Raw genomic sequence first — 13,886 nt, 5'->3', positions numbered from 1 at the left:
CCATTTTAGTGCATATGCTGTAATCACATTTCTTGTAACAAGATAACCATTCTGCAACGTGATTTTCCAGTTGCGGCCATCGGGTGATCCTCGTTCTCCCTGCACATTTTTTTCTTTGGCAATTTTTTTTAAAATATCTTCTTTCTTCCTCCATTCTCTTACCATCTTCTAAGTTATGTCAAACTTTCTTGCAGCAGCACAGAAAATCATAGAACCAGCAACAAAGTTTCTGGTTCCATAATTTTAAATGATAACAATTTTAATAATCCTAAAATTAAAAAAAAAATGCAAAATTAATAATTAATTAAAATTGGGTCTAATCACTTTTAATTAGGGTAATTTCGTAAATACTAAATCTATGCTATGCAAAAAAAATAACGGATATGCATAAATATAAATATTATCTTGTATTAATGTTGCATTAATACAAGAAAGAAGAAATTGGGGGATCGTCTTATACAACTGACATAAGCTTAAAACCTAAAAATAGCGTAAAATTTAGGCCTCATCTTATACACCGATATATACGATACATCAAACCCCCAAGACCTTGCATCTTCCTCTGGGTCTTTTTCCTGCCATGTTGACATCAAACACCTGTTTTACTAACCTTTCCTATCCCATTCTGTATAAGTGTTCACACTACCTTAAATTAGCTCTGCATGGACATTCCTGAATGCTCACAATGTAAAGTGCCTTCCTAATATCATTTTTAATATGATTCTGCCACTGATGCTATCTACTCACTCCATTAATTTTTCTCAGAACTCTCATTAACTGGGGTCTTCAGTCTTAGATCAACTGTTTCATTTCTAACCCAACTCTCAGATATAGATAAAAAAAAAAATATTAGTTTAAAAACTGTCGTGTATACCACTGGTTCAGTTTTTTGGCTAATTTTTCTCTTATTCCATACAAAATTTATTCAACTGGCTCATCTACCAGTTTTGGTTATTCCATTATCAATTTCTATATTAAAATGTAATCTTCAGTAAATTTGAGTCTAAAAAGCTGAAATATTTTATTTATTCTATAGGATCTCCATTGAGAATGCCATTTAAGTTTTTCACTGCTGAATTTCATAATTTTGGTCTTTTTAATGCTAATTTTCATACCAAATTTGTTAGGTGTTATTTAGTTTAGTCAAAGAAATCCAAAGGCTTGCACTGGATGAAGTACATCAACTACATAAAGGAAAGACCAGTGTCAGATATTTCTGATTCTGATTTCAGGTTTAATGCTAAGTTCTTTAAATAATGTGGTCCATAAATGATGAATAAGAGTGTGCCTCTCACACCTAATTTTGCATCAAACCACCTTTCTGTACTTCCTTCAATTCTAACTTCCGACTTACAACTTAAATATTGACTACATACTGCTCCATATAATGTTCTATTTACTCCCAAAATTTTTCAACTATTCTTAAAAATCTTTCTTTTAAGGTTACATGATGGTCAGCATTCATAGTGAAGAATTTATGGAGACAACACACGTTAGAATAATTACTTTACTTAACATTAGTAAAGTACCATTCGACATTTTGATCTAAATGCTTGTTAATTATTTAACCTAGCCTGACCTCTTGTGGAAAAAAAATAAAACAAAATAAAATAAAATAAAAAATATAAAAAATTAAATAAGAACAAAATAAAAACGGAACTACATTAACATTTCTAAAGACCTCATGTGTTGAGATTTTCTTCAGTTTGGGCTTGTTCTTGTTGCTATACAGATTGCAGATGGGTCCTCCACATTCTTTGAATGATTGATCCATCATTTTTTGTTCAAGTTTGGATAATGTTTTAATATTTCACAAGCGTCTTTGTATTTTCTTTCAAATCAGGTTTTGGTGTGGTGTAGGGACTTGGTGCCTTTCCAGTCAATTCTGAGGCATGTTTGCAGTGCGTGGTCTGATAGGCCTGTTTTACACAGTGGAGGTATTATGGTGATGCATAGCATTACACATACCCTTAAGGATATGTACTTTGCATTATGGGATACTAAGGCAAGTAATGTGAAGTCATAAGCTTCTATATACGAGTTGCCTCAGTCCTGAAAATAGTTCAGGTGCAAACTTGTTTACTTACACTTGGATGAAGGATTAAACCAAGTATATCATTTCTTGGTATCTTTAATTTATAAGATTTTTCAATAGCCTCCAGAACATTTTATTACATTACTGATATTTATTTTCTATATTCTTACCAGTCTTTCCAAGACAAGTTTAGCTACTTTTACAGCTTAGCCATCTTACATTCTTCTCTGAATTCTCTTACAGCTTTTGTCAACTTGCTTGCTAAGAACTTTTTTTTTCCTATGATTGCCACTTTATCTTCTTACATTCATTATAGAGTACTTATTTTTCTATCCTTGCAGACTACTTTGCCACAGGAATCACGGTTTTCTTCAGTTTCCAGTGATACTCCAAAATATGGTTCTTGTTTACAAACTCTTTGTACTTTTTTTTCCCCCCCTTGAATAACATTTGTATAGTTGAGTCCACAGTCATCTGTGGATTCAACTGTAAAAACAGCCCAACTTTAATTATTTTTTTTTTTATCCTACTTAGAAATAAGTGATGACCACTTCCAATTTCAAATCTCCTGTATGAACCGGTATGAAAATAGTACCATCAACAATAATATAGTCAATAAGACTTTTCTTTTTTCTTGTGTCTTCTATTCATGTGAATTTGTACATATCTTTGTTGAAAAATTATGTTAGTGATGAGTAGTTCATGTGCTGAACAGAAATCCAGCAGGCACTTGCCATTAATATCAGCTTCGCCAAAACATTTCTATATGCCTCAGATTAATGTCCTTCCCTGCTGATGTCAGCTGCCTTCTATAATAGTTCCTTAGGAGAACCTTCTGCGAGGCAATTGGACATTGAAATTTTTGTTTTTAGGTGCAAAAATTTCATTGTCCATTTCCTAATTTTTAAGTTTTCTCACATAACTCTACTTGAAATTGCCTTCCAATCAAGAAATTTATCTTCATGTCTGGTAAGTTGAAATGCTACTCCAGATATCCATACCTTTAATTTTTTTTAGAAACCCACATCTAGTGCAAGTTATGATGTCAGTATGTTAAACCCTTAAACTGGAAGAATGGAAGGGAGCTGGTTTAAGAAGCACAGCCTTAAAAGAACTAACTATGAGATCTGAGCATATCAGTGTCCTCCCACTGACTAATCTGCAGGCAACTATCAAGAGGAGTTTGGTAATAACACAAACTTTGCATGAAATGCTATCAATGGATCCTGCACACTTATTGAGGTACATATACCCAGTTCGATGAAATTGATATCTCTGATTGCCGAAATGACCAAGTGGATAGCAAGTCTAATGTTATGGATTCAAATTCTGATGTGGGTTAATGTTTATGAGGTTAAATGCAGTTCTTTACATAGCATAAGATCACTATGCTCATTGGAAACCTGAATGGCTAAAAAAAATTTCTGCTTGGTTGCTTGAGTGTGGTTACCCACATTATATAACCTGCAGATAGATCTATAACCTTTCATGGATGGGAATTCACACACACACAAAATAAATAAATAATTTAAATGTAACAACACTAAAATTAATTAGTTGAATAAGAATAAAATTGTTTATGAAAATGGAAAATTAAGATAAAATAGACACTAATATTTTAGTCCTTTATTAGTAGGGAAAAAAAAAATATTCAGACATGCTTACCTAAATCAAAGTTGTACATGCAATATGTCATCAAAATATCATACAACATCTGGATATTAGGATTATTTTCTCCCTCATAAAATGGATGAGTTCTGTCAGTTCGACTTACATCCTTTTCTAAAAATTCAAGTTTAAAAAATTAGACTGCTACATAAAAAAAAATTATAATCAAAAAACTTTTGATTATAATTTTGCTCATTGGAAACCTGAATGGCTAAAAAAAATTTCTGTTTGGTTGCTTGAGTGTGGTTACCCACATTATATAACCTGCAGATAGATCTATAACCTTTCATGGATGGGAATTCATGATTACAATACATTACATTTTTGATTACGATACATTTATTATGCACATTTATAAAGCAAAACTTTTAATTTACAACACAGCTGTCCACAAATGCATCAGAAAGTGCAACATTCAAAGATGAAGCAAGAATTAAATAATGCAAACCACCCACTTTCATTCAATTCTTTTATACTTACTGGCAAATCATGTTGCTGACTATAGGCAACAGTGCCTTTTTAATTTTTTTAAAGATCTTTTTCTTTTATTAATTAATTAATTTTATTTATATATCAAAGTAAGCTAATACCTTCAAGAAAACTTTCTGGAGAAAATGCTGGCCCTTAGAAATTAACTTAACCAACTGGTTTAAATATGATGGCATAAAATGTAGACCAATTAATAATAACAAACAAACATAAATAATGTACCAACAATAATAACAAAATAATGGTTGATCAAGTGGTTAGTGTATCTTTTCATCAACCAAATGTCTGCAAGTTCAAATCCAGCCACAGGCTGGATGTTTGTGATTTTCTTTGCTCAGACTGTGCAAAAATTTCTTTGGCCAGTGTGAGACCACTGTCCCACTTATGGAGGCCTGAAGTGGCTTGAAAAAGTTTCACATTTAGTCACTACTGCAAGGTTTCCAGATTATGTAATAAATAAAAAAATATTTTAAAAAAAGTCTTAGCTTGCCCATGGTATTAACATACTATAAGTTCGCAAGCTTGCATGTGTGGGACTTATCTAAAAAAATAAAAGCAAAGCATCTTTTGCAAGTTCTAAATTATTAATAAGCCAAAATGAATAAACACCACCTAAGTATGAAATGGAAGCTATAGAAAAAGGCTATTAGCCTCTTTTTTTTCGGCAATATGTTTTGTCTGTGCAATTAGTATTTTTCAAAAACATAGAATATTTAAAAAATAACCAATCTGTCTAGTTGACAGGTTTGGGTATTGGATGCTATTCATAACTTACTTTAACAGTATTACAACACCAAACAAAAATAAATTATAACAGGATGTTTAACTGGCTTATATTTCACTAATTTCAAACCAACATCTCCAGATCAAAACAACATGTTACAGTTTACATGCAACAATGAGCAAGTGAAACAATTCTAATCATACTGTACTAAAGATCTAAAGTCCTGATTTGAAGCTCTCTGATGTTGGATAAAAGAAGCATTACAGTTGTGTAGGAGTTGACGTTAACATGACAGTCTCCAAAATTTTTGGCAGATTAATGCAGCCATGCTTGTTAAGGTTAGCATAATGCCACATATTCACTGCTGTCTCTAAAAACTCTTTTTGGACCTCTAACGATTTCTATATAGCAGATTGGTTTCCTTCCATCTAATTCTGTGTACACAGTGTCCAAAGCATGGTCTTCCAGTTTTGACTTGCCATAATAATGATAATGAATATATTTCTTATGTTCTCCAAGACAGATGTTAACAGATCTTCCTGTCTGTCCACAGTAGGCTAAGTCACAGGGAACTTCATATGCTCCAAGATGTATTAGATGACGGAGTTTGTCCTTAGGAGAACAGATCAACATTGCCAATAACAGGTGGTTTGAATGTCATTAAGATATATTTTATTAGTACTTTGGCTATTTTTTCAGATGCACCTTGAATATATGAAATAGGAATAGTGGTGTTTTGTTCTTGTGTGTTTAGAGAGATGGGACTATGGGGGAGAAGAAGTAGGGGATCCATGTAGTATTTTATCTGTTTTGTGGGAGCTGTAGCCACTGGCCAAGAAAGTATAGTGAAGATAGCTGAGTTCAGTAGAAAGGACTGAATCATTGGAACAAACAGCCCTGGCTCTATGTGGAAATGTTTTTAAACTTCCATACTTTTGGGGTGGATGATGGTGTGATTGTTTATGTAGATACCTTCTTGTGTGTGTTGGCTTTCTATAAATGGAAAAAGATAGTCAAATTCCTTTAGGTGATTACTTTTAACCATTGTAAATTCTTTTTTCACTGATACTTCAGAGATGTGAAATAGGAGAATCAATAGTTCAGAATTTAAAACAATAAACAGTCCTTCATATTCAGCCATAGAGTACTGTTTAATTTGGTAAGTAAACTCTATGCGAGTACCAGCAATTTGTTCACACAGGAATGTTAATTTGCCCATCTGTAAATACAATGTACCTCAGCTGAATGAAACTTTTCCTTGAATTTGAATATGAGAAACTGTATTGTATTCAGGCATCATTTGAGGAAGGTTAACCAGTTTAGATGTCTAGCAAATTTTTGTTTCAACTTATTGAATTGTTGAATTTTGTGTATAATATCATCCCCATGGAGGATCATTAATCCATTTGAAAGGCATAAGTCTTGGATGTGATCCATAACTTATTTTAATGGTATTACGACACCAAACAAAAATAAATTGTAATAGGATGTTTATTAATTGGCTTGTATTTTGCTGGATTTCAAAGCAACACTCTCACTGTAACATGTTATATAGGAAAATGAATGACTACTATTTGGGGTTTTTTTTGGTCAAATTTATTTTAAAACTAAGTTATACCAACTAGTTTCGCCAACTGTGGCTGTTGGCTTCATAAGGGTAAAAGATGTATAAAAAATAAGAACACTTAAACGCTAAAAACTGTTTACACTAAAACCATAAAATGAACTGAATACAATTGCATTTTTATAAAAGCAGAAGAATGCGTACATCACACGAATAGTGCGTGTATAATCTACTAGTTGTTATGTAGGAACGTTCTGTAGCTGGCAGCAAAATTTAATTCTGGCATGTTGAAAGAGCTAATGAGGGTCTTCCAGATCTCAGGCAAAATCAATCCTTGGTTCCTATTAAGGTTTTGTTCTGAACAGAGAACTGTTGTGGCTTCTTTTATAATTCAGGAGCGGAAGTCCTCCTCTAAGTAGGACATTGAGCTTTCCCATTCTATCATATGGTTAGTCCTAGCAAAATGAAACGCTAACCCTGATTTGTCTTCTCTATTATTATTGACGTCTCCTATGTGTTCCTTCTTCCCACTTTCAAAACTTCTTGAAGTCTGACCAATATAGTTCAAGCCCCCACGAGCAGGGGATGTTGTAAACTCTGGCATATTTAAAAAATGGATGACTGTCCTTCGGAGATCGTAAAAATTGGCGAATGGTCTGTGCAGGTTTAAAAGCCACTCGTATTCCATGCGGCTTGAAGAGTTTGGCAATCTTATGGGAAATTGTCCCCACAAACGGAATCACTATGGTAGAATTATAATGTATATTTTCAGGTTGTCTTTGTGGGGGGTCACAGAAAAGAATCTTGTGGATCAATTTTCTAGGATAACCATTCTTTGTAAAGTTATTTGATATCAAGGACAGTTCATCTTGGAAGTCTATCATAAGTCGTAATGAGAGAGGCTCTATTTTTTAGCAAGTGTACAATGCTAAGTTTCTGAGAAATATGGCGTGAAGAAGTGAAGTGCAAGTATCTACCTGTATTGGTAGGTTTACAATAAACTGTAAGGCTGATATGACCATCTATTCGTTTCTTGATTAAAATGTCCAGAAATGGTAATTGGTTATCTTTCTCAAGTTCTAGAGTGAATTTAATTTTTTGATGCAAAGAATTAATCATGCTTAGAAAATTGAACAGATCCTTTTCCGTATTTTTTCAAATGATAAAAATATCATCAACATATCTCCATCAAACTGTGGATTTAAGGTCTAGTTGAGATAAAATTTTACTTTCAAATTTCTCCATAAAGAGATCTGCACAAGGTGGTAAAAGAGGGCTTCCCACTACAAAGCCTGTAATCCTTTATCCAGGATTAAACTTAATTTATTATAGTCTAACCAAGTGAAAAATAAACGTTCAACATCTTTCTCTAAATCCAGAATAATTTAATAAAAAGGTGGCACACCTTTTGGCAACTCCTATAGGTAAAGATGACCTCGCCATTGCTTCTGCCTGGTATCTCCACTTCTGGGCCTGGCTCCCACTGAAGAGACTTCAATAAAGGTTGAAACTATTCTAGGTAGTGGCCCTTCCCTTAATGCATAACATTATGCATATCTGCAAGGAGATGTGTTTTGCATTATGGGAGATACTGAGATAGGAGTGATTTTAGCTTGGTCCACCTTTGCTACGAGTTGCCTGGCGTTGTACTACCTTACCCCAGTCCTGAAGATATTTTCAGGTGCAAACTTTGTGCCTGAAAATATCTTCAGGATAAAGGATTAAATTAAATTTATTACAATATAGTGCAACCAAACTATTTGTTTAAGTGTAGCTATGTTGAGTGCTTATTTTTTTTAAATATTCCATATAGAAGTTGGCTTCTGAAAGGGGTGGGGGAAGCACAATGCAGTTCCATCCAGCTGTTTGTGTATTTTTCTTTTCCATAAAAAATAACCAGAATAAACGGTGAATCTGAATAATTCAGATATGTCGGAAGGGAATTACACTGCTTGGAAAGAAGTCAATGGACACCACAGTGTGAGGAAAAAATAGACATGGTGCCACCTTAATAAGATGTAAGACTTCCTTTCACTATGATGACTGAAACAATTCTATAGGACCTAATTTTCACAACTGTATGATAGCAATCAATAGAAATTTTGGACTGTTGTGGGATGGATGTCCCTTTACCTCCCCCCGATGCTCCAGTTCATCCTACAGATGTTCCACAGATTCAGATCAGGGCTCTGTGGAGGCCAGTCAAGTGTGGTGATGTTTATGTCCACAAACCATGCAATTACAGCAGCAGCAGCTTTATGACATGGTGCATTATCTTCTTGAAAGAGACAATGGTCAATTCCGCAGAAATACCACATGGGTGTTTCAATTATAGGACTGCAATATGCAAGCCCACATTACTCAAAAAAACATGCAACATATCTTCAGTGGTGCAAAGAGCATGTACAGTGGGATGTGGAAGCTTGGACAGGTGTGGGTGTTGCATATACTTAGTGCATATCTCTTATCAGAGTGTGTCACCCCAACTATGAAATTCAGAGGTGGTGGTGGGATGGTATAGTCCTGCTTTCCTGTTTTGGCCTTGAACCTCTGTTTGTGGTGCCATGAATACTGAACTCTGAGAGGGAAAAACAGGACTATACCATCCCACCGCCACCTCTGAATTTCATAGTTGGGGTGATGCACTCTGTTAAGAGATATTCACTGAGTATCTGCCACACCTGTCCAAGCTTCCACATCCCACTCTACATGCTCTTTGCACCACTTAAGACAATGCTGAACGTTGATTTAGTAATGAGGGGCTTGCATATTGCAGTCCTACCATGGAAACACCCATGTTGCGGAGTCTCAGTTCAGAATGTTTTTGTGCAATTCTAGTGTGCAGGTTCTAGTCAATGTCCCGAACTCTGCATTCAACATGTCAGCCAACGAATGGCAGGTTTTACATATTATCCTTCATAGCACCCTATAGTAATATTTGGTGAATGTGCTGGATCACTCACTGCAGGTAGAACATGCAGTTGACTCCATGCACTTCCATCTCAATATGATATCACTATTGTTGAAGTGGAACGGTGCAATTTGTCAACAATTTGCCAAACAGATAGTCCTGCAACATGGTATTCCTTTCACAGCATCTCTTTCAAACTCCATCAATTCCCTTCTTGCTGCCATTTTACCTGGATACACTTGCACTGACTTTGGAGTATCATATTCCTCCATTTTATACCAGCTATAAACAAGTGATTCGCTACATGGCATGATGCATCTTTCCCATGGGTATGCCAGCTGGCTTCTTTCCAAGCAGTGTATGGCTTAATGAGGTCAAGCAGATCTGTCAAAGGTACAACAGTGAACAATGAAATAATATCAAAGCTGATCATAATTCAGAATCTGTCAGGGTTAGATTTTTTATTAATGATTTAAAGTGCAGTGAATTTTTAATAAATGAGGAAGTACTGCCTGTGTGTGTGTGTGTCGGGGGAGGGGGGAATAAATGTTTGGCCAGTTTATAGGTGGGACTGTCTATGCTGTCAATTACTGGACAGAGAGGAGGGTGAGTATTAGGTTTGTGAATTTGGAAATTCCATATATCTGGGGCAGTGTGACATGATAAGGTTTTAACATTTTGGTCATCTCTTTAGACCAAGATATAACTTTTTTAAAATAACTTATACATTTCTTTAGCATATCTTACCAGCCAACATCCTAAAATAAATGTCACGATAGAAAAAAAAAGGAAATAGCAGTTGCCTCTCCTTTCTAGGTGGTATGTCACACCAGTGACACAATTCCTAATGGCGCATTATCCATTTCCATTTATAGAAAACACACACACCCAGACAAACAAAAAGCAAAGTATTTACATAAAAAATCGCACAACTTCCCATCCCAACTGTATGTCATCCTCAAAACACTTACATACTACTAAGCTATTTGTTCAAATGATGCAGCTCTTGAAACTAGCTCAAGCATTTTTTCAATACTTTTTAAGCCAATGGCTTAAGTCCCTATTAAATAGATAAAATATTACATGCAACCCCCCCCATCCCTCCTGCAACCAACACACCATTCCTAACCCCTTACATATAAGAAAATATATGTAAAGTACTCTGCAAATATGATTCCCATGCCACTTTTAAACCACTCATTCAGCTAGCTACCTTCATCTATTCTCCTAAAGATCAAGGAGTGTGTCTGCATTCACTTTGAAGAACAAATATGACATCTACGATCATCTGTATGGCAAGTTGGGAATGGTAGAGTGCACTCTGAATACTCCTTTACAAGTATACTCTATTTAATCCTTTAAAGAGGACATCAGTATTACACAGAAGTTGGCAAAGATATATCAGAATCAGCTATGAAGTATTCCCCAACCTGAATAAGTATGGCTGCATTTTGCCAAAGATCTGGGATACAGTCATTCTGAAAAGAGCACATACCCTGACTTCTCCAAATTAATTTGATGGTTATCTGACCCCCAGAAGGTGTTTCTCTATGTTAATTTTTTTATTAATTTTGGTTTCATAACCACTTATGACTAGCACTTGCAATGTGCTGATATTGATATTTATTTTTAAAAATGTGAAGTATTTGAGATTAATGTACTTATCAGATATCTGATAATTTTAATAATTTCAATGGTTATTTATTATTTTTCACAATTGTTAAGTATAGAATTATATCTGTTATTTTTCATAAAGACATTCTCCTTTCACTAACAATGATGTATGCCAGTCATTATTAAATCCTTGCGCACGACATAACTAAACAAGTTTGCATGCTCACCGAGGAAGTTGATGAGTGACTGATAGCCATCAGAAAGAGCATTCGGTACTGGGTAACAAGAGAAAAAAAGGAGAGAAAGAGAGAGAATGGAAGTTTGAGAACACGGATCATAGAAATTTTATTTTTAGGAATTTAAAAAAAAAAAAAAAACTTGAGTTGAAATTTTTTACTAGATGATTGTGAAAAGCAATCTTAGAAAAATGAATCCTTTGCCTGGAAAAGTTGATCCCATTAAAAATTAAATAGTAATAAAAGAATATATTAAGTAGATGTTCTATTTCAATGTTTGAAGAAATGCTAAATCAAAAGTTTCATCTTCTGTCTCAAGGATAACGGTGTTATTTATTATTTTCTCAGAACTGATGGTAAGACTATTTCAGTGTAACAGTCATGATGAATGGAAAATTATATGCTAAATAAGGAAACTCTGCATAATTCCATGAAAGTTAAGGAGAAATTTTATATTTTGAGAAGGCCTGATAAAGAACTGCCTCAATGAAATTCAATGTTTTTTAAGGAATTTGTTGTGAAAAACAATGTTCAATCTAGCAGAGATTAAGTATTAAGTACATGTTAAACAAAGCAATAATAGTAGTACGAGTCAGTGAGAGAATGAATTTATCCACTAAAGATAAAGGAGGCCTCAAAGTATAGTTTTTGGAAGTCCTTGAATCCAAGTATATAATTTTCAGTTTCATTAACATACAGGAAAACCTCGCTTAACACAAATTCAGTATGTGAGATAATCAGTTAGCGCAATTGAGTGAAATGATACCATTTCCTGCTTTAAGCAAGTGATTAATTAATTAACACGTTTTTTACGTTATGCGAAATTTTTTGTCACCAATCTGCAGCGAGCAGAAAAGCTGGAAGTCATTAAGAGACATGAAAGTGGCACTAGTAATAATACAATGATTGTGTGAGACTGGATACAGCAAGTCTACAGTTCGGACTATACTGAATAAGAGCAAAGAATACAAAGAACAAGGAAAGGTTGCTACTTCTTTAAGCATGCAGATCACCCAAAATAGAAGGCATTTAATGATCGAGATGGAGTGTCTCCCATCATTCTGGATTGAGGATTATAACCAAAAAATAATACCTCTTAGTACAGGGAATATTCAGGCAAAAGCTCTCAATATTTTTACCTCATTGAAAGAGACCAAATTTCAAGAGGAATGTGAAAGCTTTACTATGAGTTTAGGATGGTTTGAGCATTTTAAAAATCGAACTGGACTGCATAACATAAGAATAACTGGGGAATTTGTTAGTGCTGATAAAGATTCTGCAGCCAAGTTTCCTGAAGAATTGCAAAGCGATTGAGGAGGGTGATTATGATGATCAGCAAATATTCAACGTCAACGAAACTGGTCTCTTTTGGAAGTGTATGCCAACAAGAACTTTCCAAACTAAAATTGAAGCATTCTCAAACAGGATACAAAGAATCTAAAGATCGTCTTATGCTTTTATTAGGAGGCAATGCAGAAGATGACTGTAAATTCAAGTATATATTAGTTTATCATGTGCAAAATCCAAGACCTAACATTACTGAAGAAATCAGCACAATTGGAAAAGAACTCGGATTTAGTGAACTGGATAATAAAGATGTGAGAAACTTTCTCAATTCCCATTCAGAACATTTAAGTGAGAATGATCTCCTTCAACTAGAAGAACAGCGTGCATATGAAGAAGACAAGGAGTGCAAATAAGAAGAGAATGTTATGATTGAGAAGCTAACTGCAAAAGAACTTGAGCTGGTTTTCAATTACATTGAGTATGCTAATGAAATTTTGTTTGATGCTGATCCTGATATGGAACGAAGCTTCGAAGTCCACTGAATTCTTGATAAAGCTATTGTAAATTGCATGAAAAGATAAAAAAGTCAAGCACGATTCAAACATCTTTGCTTAATTGTTTTGTAAAAAAGAAGCTCATTCAAATGTTTAGACATTAAGTAAAAATTTAAGCAATTGATTTTTATTAACTTTGATGATTTTATCCTCTAATATAGCTTATACTGTAACTTTTTTTTTCAAATTTATGCTAACTGACGGATGAATTATAATTATTCCTATTGTTTATTGTATTCACTTAACATGATTTCGCTTAGCACGCATTAATTGATGGATTAATCAATCGTGTTAAGCAAGATTTTCCTGTGTGTGTGTGCATATATATACATATAAACTGGCCTGGTTGGCCGAGTGGTTTGCATATCTGCTCTCCAGCCAAAAGGCTGCAAGTTCAAATCCTGCATTGGGCATGTATGTTTATTATTGTCTTTCACCTTCATATATTCAATCGTACAAGTATATAAACACTCTCTTGCAATGGGAGAGGCTTTACCCAACAGTGAGGAATATATAGACTGAGGGGTAAAAAAAAAAAAAAAAAAAATTACACACACATATATATATAAATATAAATTATATATTTAGTTTACTCCTTTATCCAAGTGTAAGCAAACAAAATTTGCACCTGAAGTATCTTCAGGACTGGGGCAACTCTGGCAAAGGTGGAGTGACTTCACATCACTTGCCTTAGTATCCCATAATGCAAAGCATATCTCCTTGCAGACATGTATAATGCTATGCATTATGAGAAGGGTCACTACCTAGACCGGTTTTGACCTTTATTGTGGTCTCTTCAGTGGG

At 34.4% G+C, this 13,886-nt stretch overlaps 1 protein-coding gene across 2 annotated transcripts in view; it reads right to left on the bottom strand.

Moving 5' to 3' along the window:
* The window catches only part of Tbc1d15-17 (TBC1 domain family member 15/17), a 305,943-nt gene that overhangs the window by 128,081 nt on the left and 163,976 nt on the right, over nucleotides 1–13,886 (bottom strand). For both annotated transcript variants that reach the window (XM_090404708.1, XM_090404709.1), the window contains one exon: nucleotides 3,701–3,817. In XM_090404708.1, coding sequence (XP_090260834.1) covers nucleotides 3,701–3,817 — 117 coding nt within the window. The remainder of the gene's footprint in view (nucleotides 1–3,700; nucleotides 3,818–13,886) is intronic.

Source organism: Typopeltis vanoorti, chromosome 15, assembly GCF_054136105.1.
Source record: "Typopeltis vanoorti isolate ZY-2024b chromosome 15, IOZ_Tvanoo_1.0, whole genome shotgun sequence".
Taxonomy (NCBI): domain Eukaryota; kingdom Metazoa; phylum Arthropoda; class Arachnida; order Uropygi; family Thelyphonidae; genus Typopeltis; species Typopeltis vanoorti.
The sequence above is the reverse complement of the archived record's forward strand: the minus strand, read 5'-3'. Positions and strand labels throughout refer to the sequence as shown.